Source organism: Odontesthes bonariensis, chromosome 7, assembly GCF_027942865.1.
Source record: "Odontesthes bonariensis isolate fOdoBon6 chromosome 7, fOdoBon6.hap1, whole genome shotgun sequence".
NCBI classification, from domain to species: domain Eukaryota; kingdom Metazoa; phylum Chordata; class Actinopteri; order Atheriniformes; family Atherinopsidae; genus Odontesthes; species Odontesthes bonariensis.
The window spans coordinates 11,562,182-11,584,674 of NC_134512.1; the positions used below are offsets into that span (position 1 = coordinate 11,562,182).

The following is a 22,493-nucleotide window of genomic DNA, read 5'->3' on the forward strand; positions in this document are numbered from 1 at the left end:
GGTTCAGCACCGTGGACAGCTCCCAGCCTCCGTACGTAAACCGCCGCCTGCAGTCGGGTGGTTAAAACGTAAAAGTAGGACAGCGAGAGGTCAGCCGCACTCCGAACACATGAGAGACTGGAATCTGGGAGATTTGGCCGCTTTTCTTTTTTTAACATCCAACCGACGGATGTGACAGAACCGAGGAGTGTTTCTGAAGTCAAAGAAAAACGAGGCTGAAACGATGATTTCACGATATAAACCGGTAAGTGCTGGCGGACGTATCACCTGGCTGGTCACTTTGAGCGACACCTTCTTTGTTGATGTCTGTTTGGCTGCGTTCAGACTGCTTTCACAGCGTAACGTCACACAGCGCTCGTGGGTTATGGATCTTCTCATTTAATTGCACAGCCCCCTAGTTTTAGAGACCAGAATTCGAGTCCTTCTTAATGATGTTACAAGTCGTTTGTGGTCATTTTTAGTCAATAAATCCTTGTGTGTAGTCTCTAATGGGATCATACATCACTAGGATTCTGGAGGTGGATTAAGAGAGTGTGCAACACCGCTGGGGCGGGTTTTTCTTTCTTAGGGCTGTGACAATGTGGTAGCCTCAGACATTTTCACAGCAGATGGAAAGCATTTTAATACATGTAACTCCGCCTTCTGTCCCTCTCCAAGATCCATTCCCATGGTAGTCAGGAATGAATGATTAATCGCTCACCTCTCATTATCACAAGTATCACATTACTTTAGCCCGTTGGCGCACTCAGATGCTCTCAGTTATATGTGGTTAGCATTTGTGTGTATCTGAAGTATTAGGACCATATAAACAGTAGCATCGTTGCTATTTTGGAGCTGCTTTGACAGTTAAGAATTGTTGAATGCATTGTTCTTATCACGAGTCTCCCAATATGGGCTACCACGTAATCTGAAGCTATAAAGATAACTTTTCATACTTAATGTTTCCGTAAATGGCTGCTGCTCCTTTCATTCTCTTAATTAATTTCTGCCGACACTCCCCGTTGCTTTAACTCCTCCTTGGTTCATTCATTGATGAGCTGCGACTGTCAGGGATAGGGATACAGCCAGTGCATGATGAAAAAATGTACTTAAAGGACAGATACTGGCGATTTATATTTCAGGGAGCCAATGGGTCAAATGGGCCATTCCGTGTTCAAACAACCAGGGGATTTTTTTTTATTTTTAAAGCTCTAACACTGTGATTAAAAAAATGTCCTTCCTTCCTTCCTTTCTGATGGCAGCCATGTGCTTGTTTAACAAACATATTCTTTGAATTTGATTGTACCCCTAAATAATTTGTTATCCTTTCAAGTGCAAGGACTGTTTTTTCTTTTTTAAACCACACTTAATCCACTCTACACCCTGAATAATTCAGTACAGGAAGTGGATGTGCAGGGCTGTTGTTGTTGTGAGCTTCACTTCATGGGTGTTGAAATGAAACACCAACTGATTTTTTTTTCACTTTGAACTTGGCGTCACTTTACCATTTCACACACATTTCACTGCTTATTATTTCTCTGTAACACATGCCTTAAATTAATTATTATTTAATGATAATGATAACTTCTTGAGTTCTATTTGGAGGCATTTGTTGTTAAAAGCTACTGGTAACCTTTTGTCTCCAGATTTGATTGCCTTCATGAGAATATCTGACTCAGTTGTCATATATAATTGTTATTTTGTAATTAAAGTACATGCTGCATAAACTAGTTTATACTGCAACAGTGACATTTCCGTCTTTAATCAATTCTATTTTCTTTCATTATGATTATTTCTGTGATCTGATCAAAACATTTCTGTATCAATTAGATTAATTAACATTTGGGAGCCTTAAAGGCACTGGTATTTTGTGTCCAATAGAAATTTTAGGTAGTATACAAACTGTAGGCAATGTATTGTCCATTCTCATTTCTGATATATGATACTGTCATTAAAATGGAAACGATTGGAGGCTTTACTGACTATGCCGCAATTTGCTCTCTGTCCATCATTGTATTCCACAAACTTGTTAGCAACACAGCACAGTGACACTGCATGTCCCTAACATCACCATCACCTTTGCTGTGTTGCTACTCTGTTATAAGAGTTGCAGGTTGGGCTGAGAGTTTTTTAAGCAAATGAGTCTGAGCTGCTCTTCTGCTCTTCCGAACAAACAATGCGATGGCACCAATTCTAAAATTTGCTCAGGCACCTTTTCCTGAAAAACTTTCAGTAAGAAAATAGCAAAACAAAAATCAAGTCAGTTTATTGGTGACATCTCAACATAGAACTATATATTGGTTCGGCTCTGTTTGGTTATAAAGATTTGTTTCTATTAGAGCAATGCTCTATAATGTAAGAATCTCCACCAATCATGAGGGAAAATTCAGGAAAAATAAAAAAGCTTTCACCACCATCTTGAAAATAGCGTGTCTTTGAGCTGCTTTAAATGGATTTTTGGCACACCAGCTAATGGAGAATTCAAACCTGCATTCAAAAAGACACCAGCAGTTTTCAATTATTGAATGGAAATAGACTTGCTTGTCTTCTGATGGGTTGCCATCAAGAGCAAAAGTAATTTGACCTCATACTGCTTTAGCACCACATTTTCTTGGAAATCGCTCTCAGGGTTACAATTCTTTTCATGTTACATTTTACATTGTTGTACCACAGCTGCCATCCATGCATTTGAAACGGCAGAAAACAACTGACCTTACATTAAGCTTATCTACTTTGTAAAATTAGGTGAAGGTTAACATGGAATATTTTAATCATGAAGTATTTCAGCTGGCCGGGAAAGCCCATAATGCTGTACCTGATGCTGACAGATGGATTTTCAAAATCTGCATCCATGTAGTTCATCCCTCATCCCTCATAAATCAGTTTCTACTGGCAGCAGGAATTCATAAATATTCTGTTTCTGTATCATGAATGTGTCCAGCCCACAATACCCAGGTGTGATGTTGACAGGTGAATGAGCAGTAGTATAATGTAACTCCTGATATGTGCTAGGATTCACATATTAAGCTCTTACTTATGCTTCTCACATACCTCTCTCTGACGTTCATCCAGCAACTGCCCCCCCCCTCTCTTTCTTCTCCTCTCTCTCCGCTAATCATTCACACTTGCTGCCTTCCCCCCTACCTTTACTGGCTCACACTTCCAGCTCACTAGCACGCTCTGCCCCCCTTTGCTCTCGTCTTCCAAGGTCGACTTTGAACTCTCATTTGCAAAGAGACAGGAATAGCATGTGTACACCAGAATGCGTTATTGCTTTGTATGTGTGCTTGTTTGTGTGCGTGAGCGATGTGAGCGTGTCTGAGCTGTGCAGCGCTGCATGCAAGTAAAGCTTCAGCCTGAGGATGCCTGCAGACTGCACGCGGACGGGATGCAGATGTTTCTCACCATGGGGAAAACAGCTTAAACTATCAGAGAGGAGAGGGAGTTGCTGCTGCACTGGACTCTAACTACATCTGACCCATCCCTCCTTCCCTCTATCTCCTCTCTGTCACTGGAGCTGATATATTGGAAACTGAAAAGAGGAAAGGAGGTCACTTTGGGAAATATCGGGATGTACTGAGGACGCAGCCTGCGTTGCCTTTGAAAAGAGAACATGCTCTGAAAACATCGTTTAAATTTGCCTGTCTCTCCTGTGTCTCTGGTCCTCCCCTCCAACTCTTCCTCCTCCTCTTTTTCCTCGGCCGGTTCCCTGCAGAGTACCGGTTCCACCATGTCTTTGGCGTTTTGTGGGAACGAGAACAACTCGTCAGCCTACAATGTAGACGGGGGTGTTCTGAACAACGGCTGTTTCCTGGATGCTCTCAACGTGGTCCCACATGTTTTTCTCCTCTTCATCACCTTTCCCATCCTCTTCATCGGTGAGTCTTGCTGGGAGGTGAGGTAGTCAACCTCTTCACAGCACACCGTCCTGCACAGGCCACACACTCAGCACATAGACATGGTGTGTCAGCACAAGTACATGTTCTCTAACTGCCCTTGCAATTTCCCCCCCTTTGGGTTTCGCTTTGTATCATATATTTAATGTTTTATTTCCCTTTTAGAGTATAGAATTTCATACACTTAACCTATATTTGATCAATGACACTTTCTGACTGTGTATTTCATCTAGTTAAAGCATTTAGAGATGCCTGCAGGCGTAACCATTAGTGATAAAACTCCATTTTGAGTGTTGTGACAAAGTGACTTAACAGAGCTGGAGTTCTGCAAGCGAATGTGACACCTCTGATGATGTGCACTGTTATGCACAGAGGCAAAACTATGCTGGCATTAGGTTACACCTCTTTTGCTTGCTGTCCTGGCTGCTAGACATTCTATTAGTGTCATCACCAGTGTGTAACAAACCAGCTCTGCATCACTGCCCACCCTTTGCTGCCATACAGACACGTGTGCTGTGGCCTCATCATCTGCTCTTTCACTTAAGCTTGTGTGTATAAAGTGTATTGGAGTGTGGTTCAGGAACTTAAATTTCCAAATCCAGCCACATCATTGGGATGTGTTCCTTATGAGGACAAAAAAAATGCAGATAGAAACACTGAAGGGATGTTACATTCAAACAGCAGTTGATAAATGAGTTAAAACATATATATAGCTCAACAAACCCTTTGCCTCATTGTTGCCATTGTCTTGGTACATTATTTAAAGAACTCTACAAACTGTTGTTTATATGGATCAAGTTTGACTTATATTTACAATTGTTAATGTTAATTAGCAATGTTAATGTTAATGTTATTTACAATAATACTGGTGAATTAATGTTTTTAACCAATCACTGCTCAGTAATGGCAGAGAAGTTTTATCCTCATGCTGGGAGAGCACCTCGAGCTCTGTTAACAGTTATCATCAGTAGTTCCTGCAGTGAGAACATCAAGGAGAGGGGATACTTTCTCCGATATTTATGAGAACAATATTTACTGTGGATATACGGTGCTTTTTCCTCCATTGGTCCAGTTATTTGGAGTCAACTAAAATCAGATTTTCTTCACGTCAACCTTAAGTTGGTAACTTTAGTTTTTTTTTTACATTTATCGGACCAAACCCCCACTCTACACTGACAATCTAGGATATTGAAGAATTATGGCTAATTTTCACAATTTTTAGTGACATTGTCACTGACATTTATTCATATTTATTCTTATTTTCACATTTAATCATTGTTACTTTTCTGTGAATATGTAGTTACGATATTATGAATCTTATTTGAAATCTCGCCTCCCAAAATGTTTCTTCTGTAATAAACTCTTTCTGATAGAAATGAGGGCTTGAAGTGTAATGGCAAAAACCGTCTTTAACGGGATGGTACGTGGCCTTTGCCAGAGAGATTTTTTTTTGCTGTAAGCTATAGAGATCCTCTTTAGCCCCTGCCATCCAAAGCTGATGTGCTTTCACTAACAACTTTGGCACTAAATACAAACCTCAGGGGATTTGGAATCATTTCTGTCCATCTGACAGAACCTTTTAAGCTAGAGTCCCGTTCATATACTGAATGCCGCACTCCGTTGTGCCCTGTGGTGATGAAATGTGTTACTCAGCTGGTGGTCAGGAGTTCAGAGTCACATCAAAGCTGCTAACATAAGAGAAAACACTTCAAACAATGGTTGAATGAATGAATGAGCATGTGCTAACACACACGTGCAAGACTGTTCACATTACTGCAGCACTCAGAGAGGAAGAGTATTCTACCTCAGTCTTCTGTACGGTCAGATAACAACCCTGAGTGAGTTCTAGTTACCCAAGCTGGCCAAAGTAGATTTATTTAAATGGCAATTCCATCCATCCATCCATTTTCTATACACGCTTAATCTGTCGGTCGGGTCGTGGGGGGGCTGGAGTCCAACCCAGCTGTCTAAATGGCAATTAACTGGCAAAATTACATGGTATATGTTTTGTTTTATTTTACACATTTTGTCTGATATAAATGTAGTTATTGCATACATTACAAAACATTTTTAAGTGACTCATACACATTGGTCATAATATTTAACTTGAGATTCTGATTTGAATCATAATAAATAGTGTTTGAGCAGTATTTGCATGTGTGAAAAAGAGCTGAAGAGGAAGATATGATGTTCATATCAGCCTGTACCAACACCTCTCAGTGACAGTAACTGTGAAAGGGTCCAAAGGCACAAGAGTCCCTTACATAACTTCATTTGGAGGAATTTATTTTGACAGCAGAGGCAAAAATTTATCATAAGAATTGCACTTTGATGATTCAGTCATTGTTATTTCATATCCTGTACTGAGGCCAGCATCTGTTTAAGTTAAAAGGATAAAGGACAACGAAGCCCCAGCCAAGAGAAGAGATGGAAAACTGTCTTAGACTCAGGCTGACAGCCATCTTCCTGCCAAGATGCATTGTAATTAAAGTGAGAATAAAACAACCCTACTGAACTCCAAGACCGACCTTGGCAGGCTGCCATCTTTTCAGTTTATCTTCTGCAAATTATCCATCCTGCTCTGTTCATTAAATCACTTTGCCATGCAGCAACCATTCAAGGATACAAAATGCATATTTAACTACTCACATAGGCACAAGTCAAGATAAAAGACTTGTGTTGTCTGACTTACTCACAATTTTTTCTTTCTTTGTGCATAACCTTTGATAAGAATCTCATGAATGTATTTAACGTTAAACATCCCTAAAACAAAACTTATTTCTTTCCTGTTTGAGGTTGGGGCAGCCAGAGTTCAAAGGTCCACATCCACCACAGCACCTGGCTTCACTTTCCCGGACATAACCTGCGCTGGCTCCTGACCTTCGTCCTGCTCTTCATCCTCGTCTGTGAGATTGCTGAGGGCATTGTCTCTGATGGGTATGTTTCATACCAATAACCTAACCCCAGCAGCCTGTTTTAAGTCAAGTGCATGAGACATTTGTTACATGTATACTGGGACTGGGAGAGTACACCCTCCACCAATTCCAATGCTCTATCTCAGGATTTTAGGAAAGTAAGAAATGTCAACCAAGTCTAGTAAAATTCCTCTTGAGACAGTAGTTTTTGTATAATTGTGCTGACAGATAGATGCTTCAACTCTCACCTCAGTGGAGGACTACACATCCGTTTTGTGTGCTGTATAACAAATTTTTTTTTTTTTAATTCCTCTTGATTACTGTGTGTCAGTGGTCCCTCTAAGTGATTTTGTCATCTAATCAAACAATGTTATTCATATATTTTAAAGAGTAAGTGTAATTGGCACTTTGTTAAACAGCTATTCATCATCAACATCAATCTCCTTATTGACTTTGCTCAACGGTGCTCACTTGAGAATAGCTACCGTCTAAAATTATGAGAATTCAATGATTAGTAAAGTGGAATGGATTTTATTTAGAACTACACCAAAGCATATCCTGCATTAATGTCAACTATATGAAAGTGCACATCCACTTGTATTTTGGCTTATTCATTCAAGAAATGAATTTGTCCTGATTTATTTATTTATATATTGTTTGGGAATTTTTAATGTGTTTTAATAGATGGGTAGATGATGTTTTATTTACATATATGTTGTGTTGCTGGCTGCAAAACAAATCTAGGGTATGAATGAAGGCTAAATTCAATTCAGGTAGAGTACTATTTGATATCCGTTCCTTCTGCTCACCAAGGACACACACACCATTGCACTATGGATGTTTTGCTGTGGGAGTTGTTGAATTGTTATGTCTCTGTATGTAAATTGCCTTGAGAAGGCTTTTGTCAAATCAAACCAAACTGAACTAAGGCAGAGGCAAGAAACTGATGTTGCTCTGGGCATTCAAAATTGTTGCATATATATTATACATAAATATAATAATAGACCTATGCAGTAATTCTAAGCCTCGCCATCTAAGACCTAATCTTAACCAATCACAGATGAAAGCAGAAGGGTAAAGAAAAGAAGTACAGTTAAAGGATTTTGCAGGATGAGTCTAGAACCTGTAATCTCATGTTTTACCTGCCCCGACATCACCATATAGGGACATGGTGACGATATGATGTTGATGCACCATCAAAGAAAACTGACATGCAGATTAATCGAAACTGAAGCTGCATCTGTGTGGGGAACAGAGTGAGGGACACATGCAATTGAGTTTAGATTGTGCCCTGCCAGAGCCCCCAACCTTTTGACAAGCAAATCTAGTAAAAGGTAAAGCTTGGAAAACTTTTTGACAGCTTTATGTCTCTGTAAATCTTGATTAAAGTTGTCAGATAAATGCAATGAGGTGAAGAGTGCTGCATTTTTCTTGGTAGTAGAAGAAAATGATAAAGTGTTTTGAAGCTGTTCTATCGGATTGGCTGTGCCAATTACAAGATGATACTTCTAACCATAACATAGAGTTGATCCAATAAATGAAATCAAGCAATCACGTTTTTAAATTCAAGAAGGATTTCCATTATAGTATAACCAAAAGGAGAGCAATTATAAGCAGGAATTCAACACAGGAATTTTTAGGTTTTGTAGAAAAAGTAAATAGCACAAAACAACAAAGACTCTTGTTTCTACTGAACCCAAAACAAAGTCCTAGTAAATACTTAACGGTAATTATTAGTTGCTTTCTGATAGCTGACTGGTGGTCTCTTCAGGTCCACCACCAGCCAGCACAATATAGACAAAGCCATCATGTGCCAAGTGCCAGTGTTTGTGCCCCATTTCTCACAGTTGCCAAAGAAAACAAATCAACGAGCTGTAGTGAGTTTACTCTACTCTGCTGACACCAGAGCATAGATTGGTCGGAACATGTGCACCATCCAAATGTAGCAAATCAAAAAGGAAACTTACTACAATTTGTCATATTTTAACCACATGAACAGCCTCTCAAGGCCGTTGCTGGATGTAGATTTCTTCTCTGAATTCACCCTCTGTTTGGACCCTTCTGTTGTATAGTGAGTCCATGTGTTCCAGGATCATTGTTAATCAGTTTTTTACTGCAGACCTTTTCAACAGAAGGGCCTACAATATGCTTGCCTCTTCAATGGGCTTTTTACACCGACTTCAGTGTGAAGAGCCAAACGTGGCTGGTCATATCAGTCTGGTGCACCTGGTATATTGGTTAATTTTAAAAGAGTGTATCTCCTCTACAGCCTCTTTCCTCAGACTACTGTACTAACAGCACATTACAGTTCATAAAACATCACTGGTGTCAACCTAAACAGTGCTACGGATTTACTCAAACCAGTTTCTTCTCTTATTTCAGGTTCAGCCAATGTCTCCATCTTCATTTGTACATGCCTGCAGCTCTGGCCTTCATGGCTGGAATCACTTCTATTGTCTACTATCACAACATCGAGACCTCCAATTTTCCGAAACTGCTATTAGGTACGGTAATCTGAAATCCTTCAAATGATTTCTTTTTCATTTACCTTTATCCACTGAACACAATGTAATATAGTAGCACCCCACCCCCCTTTGTGATCTGTACTGTGGACCTCTGGGTGTTTTCACTGAAACACTTTCCGGGGAATTCAAATCAGAACCAAGAACATTTTGTACCATAAAATTTTGATCATATCATTTGAAAAACATCAAATAGCTATGACTTAGGGCTTGTTCTAGAAACCCAGGATTCAAATTTAAATTCAAACAGATCATATCATATCAAATCAAATCTAATTAAATAAATTTTTTACTGTCAATGTTCAAAAAATGATATGACAGAGCACCACCCAAGCAGCATAGAGCAGAAAATGTAATAGTAACAAGACCGGAATGATTAGATATAGAACTGTAAAATATAAAAGTAGCAGCATTTCAAGGAGACTAAGGTCTGCTGTGTCCTTGGGCATCGCCATTATAACTTTTATTTAAGAACATTATGTTTTTTTCAAGGTTATGAGGTTGGTTTCACTTCTTTTTGGGCTACATTTTCAAGCCAATTCACCTAACCAGCTCCAGATCAGGATATATTTGAGATAACATACAATTTAGTATGAAAGCACCCCATAATTTCAATGAAAAAGAGCCATGAATGTTCATAGAGAATCTAGATGAGGGAGTCTGTTAGGAGGCACGATTTGGAACAGACACCCCTGTGGCTTTCCATCATAATAATCTGAGAAATGTAGATGCCTTCAAATCTACTGCAGGGAAAACACACTTCTTACTCTGACACCTTTTTAAAATTCTTTACTCATCTTTTAGCACTAACTGACTTGTTGAAACTTAAATTGGGTCTTATGTTACACCTCCATCCACCGCTCTCATCATAATGACCCACTATGAAAATAAAGCAATACATTAGTTAATTGAAAACAAAATAATTACAGTCAAACGTGTTCATGCCTTTATGAGGATTTATTTGTTCTTCTTGTGACATGTCCATGTGTGTTATTTGTTGTCTGGTACCAAAAGGCCCCTTTCATCTAAACCCAGTTAATAGTCATGTGGCTGTTTAGGATTGTGAATGTTTGGGTAAATGAAGTCAGAGAATTGAAATATTCTAGGTATGTTGAACTAGCTTTGTGGATAAATCCCAAGGGTTTGTTAAAGCTTGGATAAACAAGTTATGTAACGTATAACTGAGCCTTGTTTTACATGGATGGTTAATTACATTCAGATAAGATTTAACATGATTGAGGGCAAATCAATGAAAACATATCTCGTCGAATTGCTCTGCTTTGGGCAGATATTAATATTAAGATACTTGTTTTTGTTTGTTAACGAGATCTTCCCAGTTTGCATATTCAATATTGTGATTTATTGTTATGAAACAATGTGTAAAACTCACTGTCATCCCCCAGGTAATGAACTCGATCTCCACCTTTCACCTTTGTCCATTAGTTCTTAGCCATCATGCGGGACGCACGTGTCTCATGAATCAATCACCCCATTGCTTCTCCTCAACCGTTTACCTTTACTTTTCATGCTTCATTAATTCAGTGATCAGCCCTTAATGTTTTACTCCCATCCGGTCACCAAGTGACCTACGGCTTTTGGGTTTTTGTATCACAGCCAGACAGATATTAATCTTCTAAATAGAGACTCTAGTACTGACCCTCGTCCTGATAAAGGCATGCTTTGTAAACATCTATGTATGAGTCTTCTACAAAGATGAGCTCTATCCTCTGATCTCATTCTCCCATTATCCAGCAGCCCATCCTGTACAAATCTTCCTTATTTTATCTTTGTTGTCACAATAAGCTTCTCAGTGTTTACAATAAACCTGTTGGTCTGACATTATGTGACTCTCTCAAAACATTCTCTTATCTGCTGGATTAAATGTGTTGACCCTGACAGCTATTAGAATCACTTTGCTGAAGCTTTGATGTCGGCATACTGGGGGAAGTGGAAAGAAAGGAGAGAGGGGTGAGGGAAAGAGGGAGATTTATATCACACATCCAAGCTATTATATGAAGGTTTTCAGTATAACTCAGGGCCTGAAAAGTCCAACTATATCGTGCAAAAACAAAAAATTGTACCATCAGTTGAGTCACGGCTATCTTTAATGTGGAATGTGTTTTCTCATATAACACAATTTCAAGTTCTAACACACTACAATACTGACGACATGATTACTTTCAATTTAGACCTTTCCTCTTTTGTCAGGTTATTTATCTTTTCTCCTTGGTTGGGAAGTTGTTATGTGTCTCTGATCCCTGCTAAATCCCCTCAGCACTGTTGATCTACTGGGTTCTGGCCTTCATCATGAAGACCATCAAGTTTGCCAAGTACACCGAACATGGCGTCGGCCCCAGGCAGCTACGCTACTGCATCACAGGACTGTTGGTGCTGCTGTATGGACTTCTACTGGCTGTAGAGATCAATGTCATCCTGGGCAGGGTGAGCGTGCGGCTTCTTTTAGTCAGGGATGGTCTATGATTAATGACGCTGCATACATAGAGGTAAAAATAATTTGGATACAGTGATGCTGCTTGTTTAGAGGGGTTGTATCTATATTTGGACTGACAGTGCTGTTGGTATGTCAGTGCTGTCATTTGAACGCTGAAATGCAGTAGCTAAATCCTAAAATGATACATTTATAAAGAAGCAAAGACTAAAATGTTTGTTGTCATTTTAGTTTTTATGTTAGACTACATACTACTGGTTTTATCACACAGACCTGCCAACCAAACACAGCCTTTTTCCCCACTGACCAACAAGGTTTTCAAGGTTTTAATTTGTGAGACCTCACCACCATCAGAGTCTTATACATGTGACTCATTACCACAGTTTGAGTCTACAGTATCAACAGGGGGCCACAAATTGGGCTGCTGAGAAACCTGGAGGCTCATGAATCGGATAACAAGATTTCATTCTAGTAAGCAGGAATCATCTTAAAATCTGGTATCCATTATACTAAAATTAAAGATGTCACTGGCTCGAAGGTGTAAACAAGGGTTATCTGGTGCGTGAGCCAGAGGATGGACTGATTGATATCTTTGAGCCTGATTGTTCATTAGTCTGAGGATTAGTATTTGGTCGTAAACCAAAGTTTTGGACAGATGGTCATGATCAAAATTTTCTCATCACTGTCACTGAAATAAGAAATGAAAATATTCTTATTGACAGAAACTACGACTGCCCCTAAAGGGAAATGCATCAAATGTAGGAGAGAAAAATGTTATAAGCATGTGAAAAGCTAGAAGTTTTGAAAGCAAAAACTAAAAATTTAAAGCATGAAGGCAAAGGCCACTGCTTCACAGCGTTATGAGCCAGAAAAAAAAGAGCTCGGGGCCAACCACTGGCTCATATTCTGTTCAAATGTTGGCCAGACCAAAATGTGACTGAAATATTGTCAACAATATCTGTAAAAGTCGTCACGCTCCGATCCTAAATGCATTCATTTTTTGACATTTACAGCCATCTAACCCTCTTTGAACAAGAGGCAGAAAATGCCAGAGCAGTGTACACTTCTCTGTCTTTTTTCTCTGGACACTTTAGAGTGTGTTTATCTGTGTTAACCTCTGCACTGAGAGCAGAGCCTCAACAGCCTCAGCATCCCTGGTGATTCTCTCATCATGCCCTGCACTCAGCCTGTTGGAACTGTATCTGTTAGAGTACATTTGTCGACTCTGTCCTAAGGATTTAAATGTTCTTGTGATCAGTAATTGTAGTGCAATTATAAAAATGAATATTACTTGAATGATTAAATGTTTGCATCACATTTTCAGTAATCCACACAGGACTTGGTTCAGTTTGGCTGCCATCATAAAACCTCATTTGTCTTTCAACATTTAAAACAAAATCCAACATTATTGTTGAATATTGTTCCTATATCTCGACCGTTTTTTAAATAAAAGCATAAACAAACAGACTATGATAGACTTTGCTGTATTCATGTGGATGTGCAGTATGTGCAGTGTTTTGTCCTGTATCATATCATAACTGTATCATATATATTCGGTTCGGTTCAGTTCATTCTGCTCTGTTAACTATTCCTAATTCTAAAATTTTAGTCTGTTGTTGACTTTGTATGCACCGTTTATATTTGCCAAGTTGCCAAAGTGATGTAATATAACTTGAAATCAGATACAAAATGAAGACAAATTGTCTTTCAGTGGCTATAATTAAGCCCACTAATAACAGGGTGTTCAGCTGGCACATCCATTATGTTTTTAGCTCTCTTGGGAAGATGTGTGAAATCACAGTTATTACCCAGAAAGATAGATTGATGTTTCTGTTTTGCTGGCTATTTAATCGAGAGTTTTAACGTTTCTCTTGCTGCCTGTTTTTTCAGGTCATGATCTAAGGTCCAACTAAAATCAACCTCTTATTTCTGCCACAGCGCTACATGTGTTTCGCAAATCCCCCAGAGGTGAAGCCTCCGGAAGACCTTCAGGACCTTGGTGTTCGTTTCCTGCAGCCCTTTGTCAACTTGTTGTCCAAAGCCACCTACTGGTGGATGAACACCTTCATTACCTCCGCTCACAGGCGGCCCATTGACCTAAAGGTTATTGGCAAACTGCCCATCGCAATGAGAGCGCTGACCAACTACATAAAGCTTCGCAAGGAATTTGAAGACCAGAAGGTGAGTACCAGTTGTTGGATCTTTGTGAACAGTATGGGATCATTGTTGCTGTGAAACAAGTGAGATCTCAGATCCTTGTGACCGAGGTCTGAAGTAAAACACACATACTGGCTGTTCTTGACATGCAGGGTTTACTTCAAAACATTTTCCATTTAGCTATGTGTTTGAAGCCTTTCCACTGTGGTTTGTGCGTTAAGATGACTCACTTGTTTCACAGCAACAATAAGTGTGTTTGTGGCTAAATCACTAAATGTGTACGTGTCCTGCAGATATCAACAGAAAGCAACATTTTATGATGTGTATATCTTACACAGATTGGCCATGGGTGGAAATATCAAGCTATTTCTTTCCCAAATGTCTGTAATCTTCCACCAGTGTCTAAGTGAATTTAAATGCTTTGTACTTACAATTTTCAATATATCAGGGGTCCTTAAGGGTTGTTTTTACTGAGTGTTCTCTGAGGACAATAATACAAAGTAGAATAAAACTGCTGTTCTTTTCTAAATTAAATTATCAAGGGATCAAACTGGATCTTCCTCTCAAAAGCATAAATAAAGTTTCAAGTATTTATGTGCTCTTTGTGCAGCTTGTTTGGCTCCTGATGGCCACTACTTGACTTTATTATATCCCATTTGTTAGTTTCATGTAGTAAATCTTGTGTCTTGCATGTCTGGTTTCAATAACTTTGCTGCGATTAGTCTGACATGTACTTTAGTGAGCTGAGAATCCTGGAAATGTAATTTTTCAATGTTACTCTTTTTCCTAATTTGCTGTTGTCATATAAAAGCAGTTCCTGTGATGATTCAGCCGAGACTAAACTGGGACAGTTGAACTTTATTTAGACATGAAACAGTGGATTCTTCAATAATGTAAACAGGAAAGTATCTCACTGCCAAAAGCGAGCACGTACTGTATATCCTTCTTTATTTTCTACTGCTGTTAATTTATTTAGTGAAATGCCATCACAATATCATCAAGTTTTCTAGTTACAAGATGTATACCTTTGGTACTACCTGGTACTGTTTCAGTTGTTATTTGACCACATGGTCATTTCTGTAAGGGTTTATTTTGCTTTTGTTTCACTGGATTGGATTGATGCATTGACTACAGTCCAGGTGTTTGCAGTATTTTCTTTATTAATGTTTTTGAAGATAAAACTGGCATGATGATGCAGTGGTCACTAAGTGCTGCCACAGGCAGCCTCATTGGGTTTGCATCCTGATGTTCAACAAAATAAGAGAAATGGGTTAGTGAGTTTTTACTATCACAAAGGTGATTCTTTTTCTTTTCTTTTCTTAATTTCTTTTTTCTTTTTCTTTTTTAAAATCTGGCTATGTCACAGAGTTAATGGTTAAAGGTTTGGATTTAGAAGCCTTTAGCCAACTTTCTTCCTTATTACATTCTATGCGACCGAAGTAGAGTCTAAACTGAAGGGATATTCAATTGCCTCAGTGATCTGCTGAATTAATTTGCAAATGCAGAAAATATATAGATAAGTTTGTATTTATTGCAGCCTATGCGTGTTTTACTCTGTTTGTACTGCAGCAAATAAAGACAGATTAGAGAATAGTAAACATGTATTTATTATAGAGAAATTTAGCAAAATGAATACAGCATTTCCTTATTAAAGGAAGGTGTCAAGACCTAAAGGCTATTTTTTAAGTATGATGTTGAAATGTATCCTAAATATTAAACTATATCTAAGAGCTCTGATTAAGCCACGGAAGAATTGATTAACTTCAGTGCGACTTTACAGGATAAGAAAAATTCTTCTTTCAGCTTATTTGCAGCAACAGTGTAGCTTTTTGCTATGATATGTCCCTGCTCTCTATTTAAAAGACAACATTTATCTATTGACTGAAGTAAGTGAAATTATGTGTAACATGTTGTGATGCACGTCTCTGACAAGGGCTTTAAAAGGATTAAAATCAATAAAAGTCCTATCAAAATCTCTCATTCTAAAAATATTTCTCCTCTTAAACTGATATTTGTCTTTTTTCAGCCCTTCCTTCTCTTGTAGAAAACTATTAATGTTTAATACATTGATACAGATTGTGTGACATTTGGCTGAGAATTAAACAGTTTATAAACTGTTTTTGTGCTCTTGCTCTTACTCTGAACCAGCGGTCTTCCAGATATATTAATGCAAGTCCAAAGTGAGGGTAATTCCTCAATATTTGTTATCCTTCCTTTTTTCCTCTTTGCGCCTCCCTTCGTCTTACTTTTGAAGCACGTGTCAGGGGTCAGAGGTAAAGGGCCTCCTCCAAAGGGTCGTTGTTTTCCAGTATTTGGAAGGTCAGCCGAGATTCGGCACTGCTGTGCGTCCGGTGTGAACGTAACCCTGCTTCCTTCCGGCAGGAGCGAGGGATGAGAGAGACTGAGGGATCCCAGTGGAGCTGTGGGGAAGGGCGGTGGCGGTGGTAGGGCATTTAGAGGAGGACTGGAAACGTGGGGTCATTCTCGTTTTACTGTGAACGAGGCGACATCCCGACCCTTGCGGGGGTTAAAGCACTGCACTTCATGGGAAGCAAGTTTCACTCAGCGTGTGAGAATGAAACCGCCTCCTTTCTAGTTGTTTGAACCTGAGGTAGAAAGAGAGGATGTGTGTCCATGTGCGTAACTGTGATGCGTGCATTGACATGTGTTACGTATGAGAGAAGAGGTTCACTACAAGCTCAAATGGAAAGATAGGGACACGAGACAACAGTCACGTCTGCTCTCACAGTTCTGGGAGTGACTCAGTCATACTCACGGGGATACACATACACACTCTCAAAATGTTGTGGGACTGTTTACAGCACCGTCACAGTCCAGATGTTTTCCTCTGATCATTGCTAAGTGTCTCACTAACCCGAGCCGTCAGTTTTGGAAATATATTAAGACCTCAAAGTGAATTTTTATGTCTTGAAATATTCTGACATTTGAAGAAATCAGAACCTGATTTCACTTGCTGTTTTATCCTCTGCATCACTAATGTGGTTGTTACTTATACAGCAGCAGGATACAGTGTGTGATAGACTGAGGTGCAGTGTGAAACTTATCATTAATCCTCACATCCTCTGATGCAGAGCCATGAACTTGGCCTCATTTTATGAGTTTCTGCTGCAGTGGTGGACCAACTCATCAGTTGAGAGTGTTGATTCAGCTTTTGTGTCCAGGCAATTAGGTCCTTTTACTCTGTTACCATCCATTTTACTGTAAAACCTAGTTGATTGTCCTTTTATTGTACTGCCAGTTTAAGTTCTTAGAGAAATAACAGGCTCTCCACGAAAACACAATGCAGTTTACTCCTATCTTTACCAAAAGATTTTTTCATTAAACTAATGAAGCATAGTCTCATTGACAGATGGTGATTAATGTTTGCAATTTAGAATTTAAAAAGCCAAAAATTGTATTTATCAGCTGCAGATGAGCTGCATTCTGCATCTGACTTTGACTAATTTCCCCTTAATGTGTTTAGCATGCTAATGTCACCCGTTTCCTATTTATTTCACCTCTATTTAGAGTCCTCAGGGCACAGCACCCCAAGGTCCAAAGTGGATCTGGTTGGCCTTGAGGAAAGCATTCGGCAAACGTCTCATCCTCAGTATCACTTTTCGCTTCCTGGCTGATCTGCTGGGCTTCGTTGGACCCCTCTGCATCTCTGGCATCGTTCACCATATCAGCAAAGACAATCGTACCATTCAGCAACCGGTGAGGCACTGCTATGCACATACTAGGACAAAATAACATAAGAACAGAATAAAGATCTTTTCCCAGAAAAATCTCTATATCAATAGGATGTTTTTGGCAGGCAATTTATGATAACATTTGTGCTATGCCCTATCTTAAAAATTAGGTTAGTACATTTTTAGATTAGATGTTTTATTCAAATATCTTTTGTAAAAGAGAATATACTGGATTCAGACAGTTACTGGGAATCAGCAAAACAACACAAGAAAAAGATGTCACATGATCTCCTCTTACCTCTTAAAGGTCATGGTTCAGGCATTTACTCCTTCCCTAGTACACCTACTCTATGGTGCACTAATCTAAACCTCATCAAATATTTAAAGATTTATTGCTACTGGTGTCTTTCAGCTTGTTAGATTCCACACGGGGCAGTCAGTCACTCAGGCTTCTAATCTGTTAAAAAAATATATATATTCAAAAAGTATTTGTTTGGAAGTCACTGCCAAGAGATGTTCTTTGAAAGAGGAGAAGAAAATAGGCCCCTTTGTAGATAGTGACTACGGTGGCCAGTGGCTCAGTTGCAGGATAATGAATATGTATCTCAGAGTCCCAAAGAAAACAAGACTGAAACGTTTCAAGGATGAGTTGTTGTGAGCTTGAGGCACACTTACAATCAATAATGTGTTATTCCTCCTTCATGAATAATCTGCCTAACACAGAATTAATGAATAGTTGGGGGACATCATGTGTTCATCTGCTATAACTCAATTGTATTCTTCTTGGGTCTCCAGCTCACACCTACATATCAGATGTGGAGGCTCCACTTCAATTTACATTAACTGTGGTACACAAATATCGAATTCTGGTGTAAAATGGAAATCATACATTTGCTATGGATGCTGGCATCCTTGGTTTTTGAAGAAAATTACAAGAAAAATTTCTGTTGAACTTGACAGAACCTCTTCAGTTCAATTTCAGTCCTGATGGATTCATTCAGTCTTACTGACCTTCAGGTTTCTGCCTGACTAACAATGATAAATCACCATCTCCTCCCCTGCCTGCCTGTCTGTGCCTTCAGATGAAGCTGCTCGGTATCAATTTCATTTCCTCCAAAGAGTTCCTGGAGAATGCGTATGTGTTGGCGGTGCTGCTCTTCTTTGCCTTGCTCCTGCAGAGGACCTTCCTCCAGGCGTCCTACTACGTGGCCATTGAAACAGGCATCAACCTGCGCGGGGCCATACAGGTGTGCTGTTATCTGTGACTTTCTGCATGATAATTAACACATTGAGACCTAAGGCTTTATTTAGAGAAAAATTAGGGGTTTTCTGGGAAACTCCAAACTGTCCATTAAAACCTTAATTTTTTCACCCTCAAAAAAAACCCCATTTAAAACATTAAATGAAAACCAGGTTAAGCCTTTAACTTTAATTGGAAATTTTCAACTGTGGCTCTATGTTTATCAATAGTTGTTAGTGTGCTATGAAAGAACTTGTGTTGAAAGGTACAAAAATTTTCATTTAGGTATGAATTGATTATAAATACAACCTGTATATAATTTTTCTTGTTCGTTGTAGTTTAGTAGTGAATTATTAATATTCCTCACATACAAACTAAATTAGTCACTGACATGGATGGATTGTCTTTAAGTGAGATCATTTCTCTGCAGAACTGTGTTTCAATCTTGTTTTCAGCAAGACAAATTTGAGGATGCTGATAATAAATGAATTCAATGCTCATTTAAAATCTAAAGGGACTCCACAAAGCCATGATAACTATAAAGAACCTGTTCTTTTTCTGCTGTCCTCATCTTTGTCAGTTTGAAGAAATGAGATGTTGATTTATCATTTAACCTTGGTGTGTTTGCCCTTTTTCTTTCTCAAGACAAAGATCTACAACAAGATCATGCGCCTGTGCACGTCCAACATGTCCATGGGAGAGTTGACTGTCGCTCAGATCTGCAGCCTTGTTGCCATAGATACCAACCAGCTCATGTGGTTCTTTTTTCTTTGTCCTAACCTTTGGGCCATGCCAGTACAGGTAAGAGACATATCTGTCTGTTCTGCTTTGTGTGTAGATGCATCTATAAATCGTCCACAGGCAGCAGCACAGCATCAGCAGATGATTGTGTTGACATCTCACACATTGTTGGGCTGTCTCAAGCTTTCAAATTTGACAGCTTCTTGACATCATCTGCTGCCTCTGCGCTACAGAGCGGTGGGAATATGAGATCGCAGCAGAGAAGGCTGTGCATGGTTTGTTTTTTTGAAAAGGAGAGGGCAACTGAGTCCATCTAAGTCCCGTAGTTAGGTTAAACCAAGTTAAATGTTAGGGAGGACAGTGTGACGCATCACCCATAAACTAAGCGTAGACAAGGAGCCTAAACCTCTGAACTGAACCTTTAACTCTTCGAGACCAAGAACAATTTTTAGAGTGCCAAAATATCTTGTAGTTGTGTGTTTTTTTTTTCTTAGACGTCTCCTGGCAATGAACATCAAGAGTCAAGTATCCCTGAGAATCTGAGTTTCAGCATAACTCATTTAATGTACCGATTTCATATTTGATTTGTCTAAGAAATGGATGGATAAACGTATATTTTTGAAAAAAAATTTAAGAATTTGATGATGATGTTTTTGTCCTGTGAACACAGACAAAACCCCAAGAATTACTTACATATTATAGACCTATAGTAAAATCTTGTACACGTCTAATCTTCTCTTAGTTGGTCAAAAATGGTAATAATTGATGTTATGAATAAAGCTGAGCCTCAACATTCAGATTTAAAACCGATTGGGACACAGAAGGTAGGACTAAGTGTCAGCAACTGTTGCCATTTGGCTCAGTGGCTGATAATCCAATGCTGCAATATTGGGTGATGTTTCCACACTCGCTATGAAACCTCTGAATGTCCAAATGAGTTGACTCAAAATGTATTACATATTTTAGAACAGTATCCAGTTTTAGCCACGGGTGGCAGTTTGGGCCTTTGGCGATTCATTGGCACAAACACTTGCTGGTGGAAACAAAGCAGTCCAAGCTCACACAGTTTTAATGGTCCCTATGTGTTATATCTACAACCGTTAACAAATATAGGCTCTCTAGGTACTTTGTCATTTCTTAATACAAACGTATAGCTAAATGAAGGCATTGCATGGTGTTATAATGTGTTGTAGAATTTTTTTTTTCTTTTTGCCATTGTATTCATTCTCTCATTTGCTCATTTGGGCTGTTCTCATTACATCCCAATGTGTTGGATTGCACCCTGCTTTTTTTCAAAGGTGTTAGACAGCATTTATTTTTATACCAGATTGTAGTCAGCTGTGTTGTTGAAGCATGCCCCCCTTGTTTACATCTGTGCACAGCGATTGTTCAATTCATAAGACTCATTTAGGGCAAAGCTTCGGATCATGTAGGAAATAAAGGATTGTATACAGAATGATGTGAAGATGTGAAAGCTGAAACCTGAGCACAAGGTGTTGCCCCTGCAGGAGTTAAACTCGTTAGCAGTGTGATTGCAAACATGTGATATTCTCCCTTTGAAATGTCACTCGGCAAATCAGAGCTGAAAACAACCACTGTTGTATTTAATGAAAAGACGATTTCAGCAAACCTGGAGGTCGAGTATTTCTTCTTGAAAATGAATCATCAAAGGAAAGCTGCTGAATTCATATCTGTCTCTGAACCTAGTACATGTTTCATTATCTCTCATTATTCCTTTTAAAGCTCTACACAAGATCATTTTTCATGTCGTACTTATCTGCTGTCTTTTTCCCCTATTTTCTTCTATCCAATTTGGCTTGAAATAGAAACACGGTTACAATCAGTCCTCATTTATGTATCTTGCTGTGACTACATATTTTTCCATTTGTTAATTTTTGATGCAAGAAAAGATTTATGTGGAGATAAACGTTCTGGAAAACTAGAAGTAGCAATAACAGACAAACAAATGAGCGATCAAACACAAATAGAAATAAAATCTGAGAGAGTGACAATGTGAGGAGCTTTGATTTGTTGGGTGCTGGCAACATGTTCACACTATTTTATGAAATGTCTGATTTTGGTACCCTTTTTTAGAGGCTTGAAATGCAAGCATATACAATAATTATCCCTTAAAAATGTGGACAAACTATGGGAGCTGCAAGACAAAGTTTCACAAAACCACAAAATGTCTGTCTGAAACTGATACAGAACAAACACATTTTCAGCATCTTTCCTTTACATCTTACAGAAATGATCTGTTATCATAATTCTTAACACAATTTTGACTTATTTGGGCATTTGTTGGCACCTTGTAATATGTTTAGAGAACAAACACATCTATCTCCTTATGGACAGGACACTGTCCCAAGAACATGTTTATGTCCTAAATGAAAAAGCTTATGAGCAGATTTCCTTTATTTGCTAAAGGTGAAAAAAGATGAAAGAGATGTGTTAGCATAAGAACACAACCAGGATCGCTTTTTTTTTTAGCACAAAATGACACATGTGGCACACAGTTTTCATATCTGATGGTATAAACCATTGACATTTTAGATTAAAGATCAAGAACACAAACTTCCTGTTAATTTTTTATTAACTATGACTGACTTTAATAATTTTAATCTTGTATTTTCAGTCACATTGTATCTGTAAATGGTTTAAAAGCAGATATACAGCCTGTAATGCTTATATATTTCCCTACATTTTCTATGACTGCAGCAAATCAAACTCATCTTTAAAAGAACATTCTCAGAAACAGGATGGTTACATCCTTCAAGGACACTGTAAGCCTGCTGAGATCTCAGATGGTCGAGCAGCATTAGTATTCACCGTCCGTACACACCTGTCTGCCTCAAACCACGAATAAAGCTGTTGTGTTCAATCTTTACTGCCTTCTGCCCTG

At 38.8% G+C, this 22,493-nt stretch overlaps 1 protein-coding gene across 1 annotated transcript in view; it reads left to right on the plus strand.

The window, feature by feature from the left end:
• Positions 1–22,493, plus strand: part of abcc8 (ATP-binding cassette, sub-family C (CFTR/MRP), member 8) — a 57,934-nt gene continuing 35,441 nt past the window's right edge. The window contains exons 1-9 of the mRNA XM_075469482.1: positions 1–244; positions 3,695–3,857; positions 6,671–6,812; positions 9,173–9,294; positions 11,588–11,754; positions 13,700–13,942; positions 17,447–17,635; positions 18,693–18,857; positions 19,496–19,651. Of these exons, the coding sequence (XP_075325597.1) occupies positions 224–244; positions 3,695–3,857; positions 6,671–6,812; positions 9,173–9,294; positions 11,588–11,754; positions 13,700–13,942; positions 17,447–17,635; positions 18,693–18,857; positions 19,496–19,651 (1,368 nt within the window). The 5' untranslated portion in view covers positions 1–223. The remainder of the gene's footprint in view (positions 245–3,694; positions 3,858–6,670; positions 6,813–9,172; positions 9,295–11,587; positions 11,755–13,699; positions 13,943–17,446; positions 17,636–18,692; positions 18,858–19,495; positions 19,652–22,493) is intronic.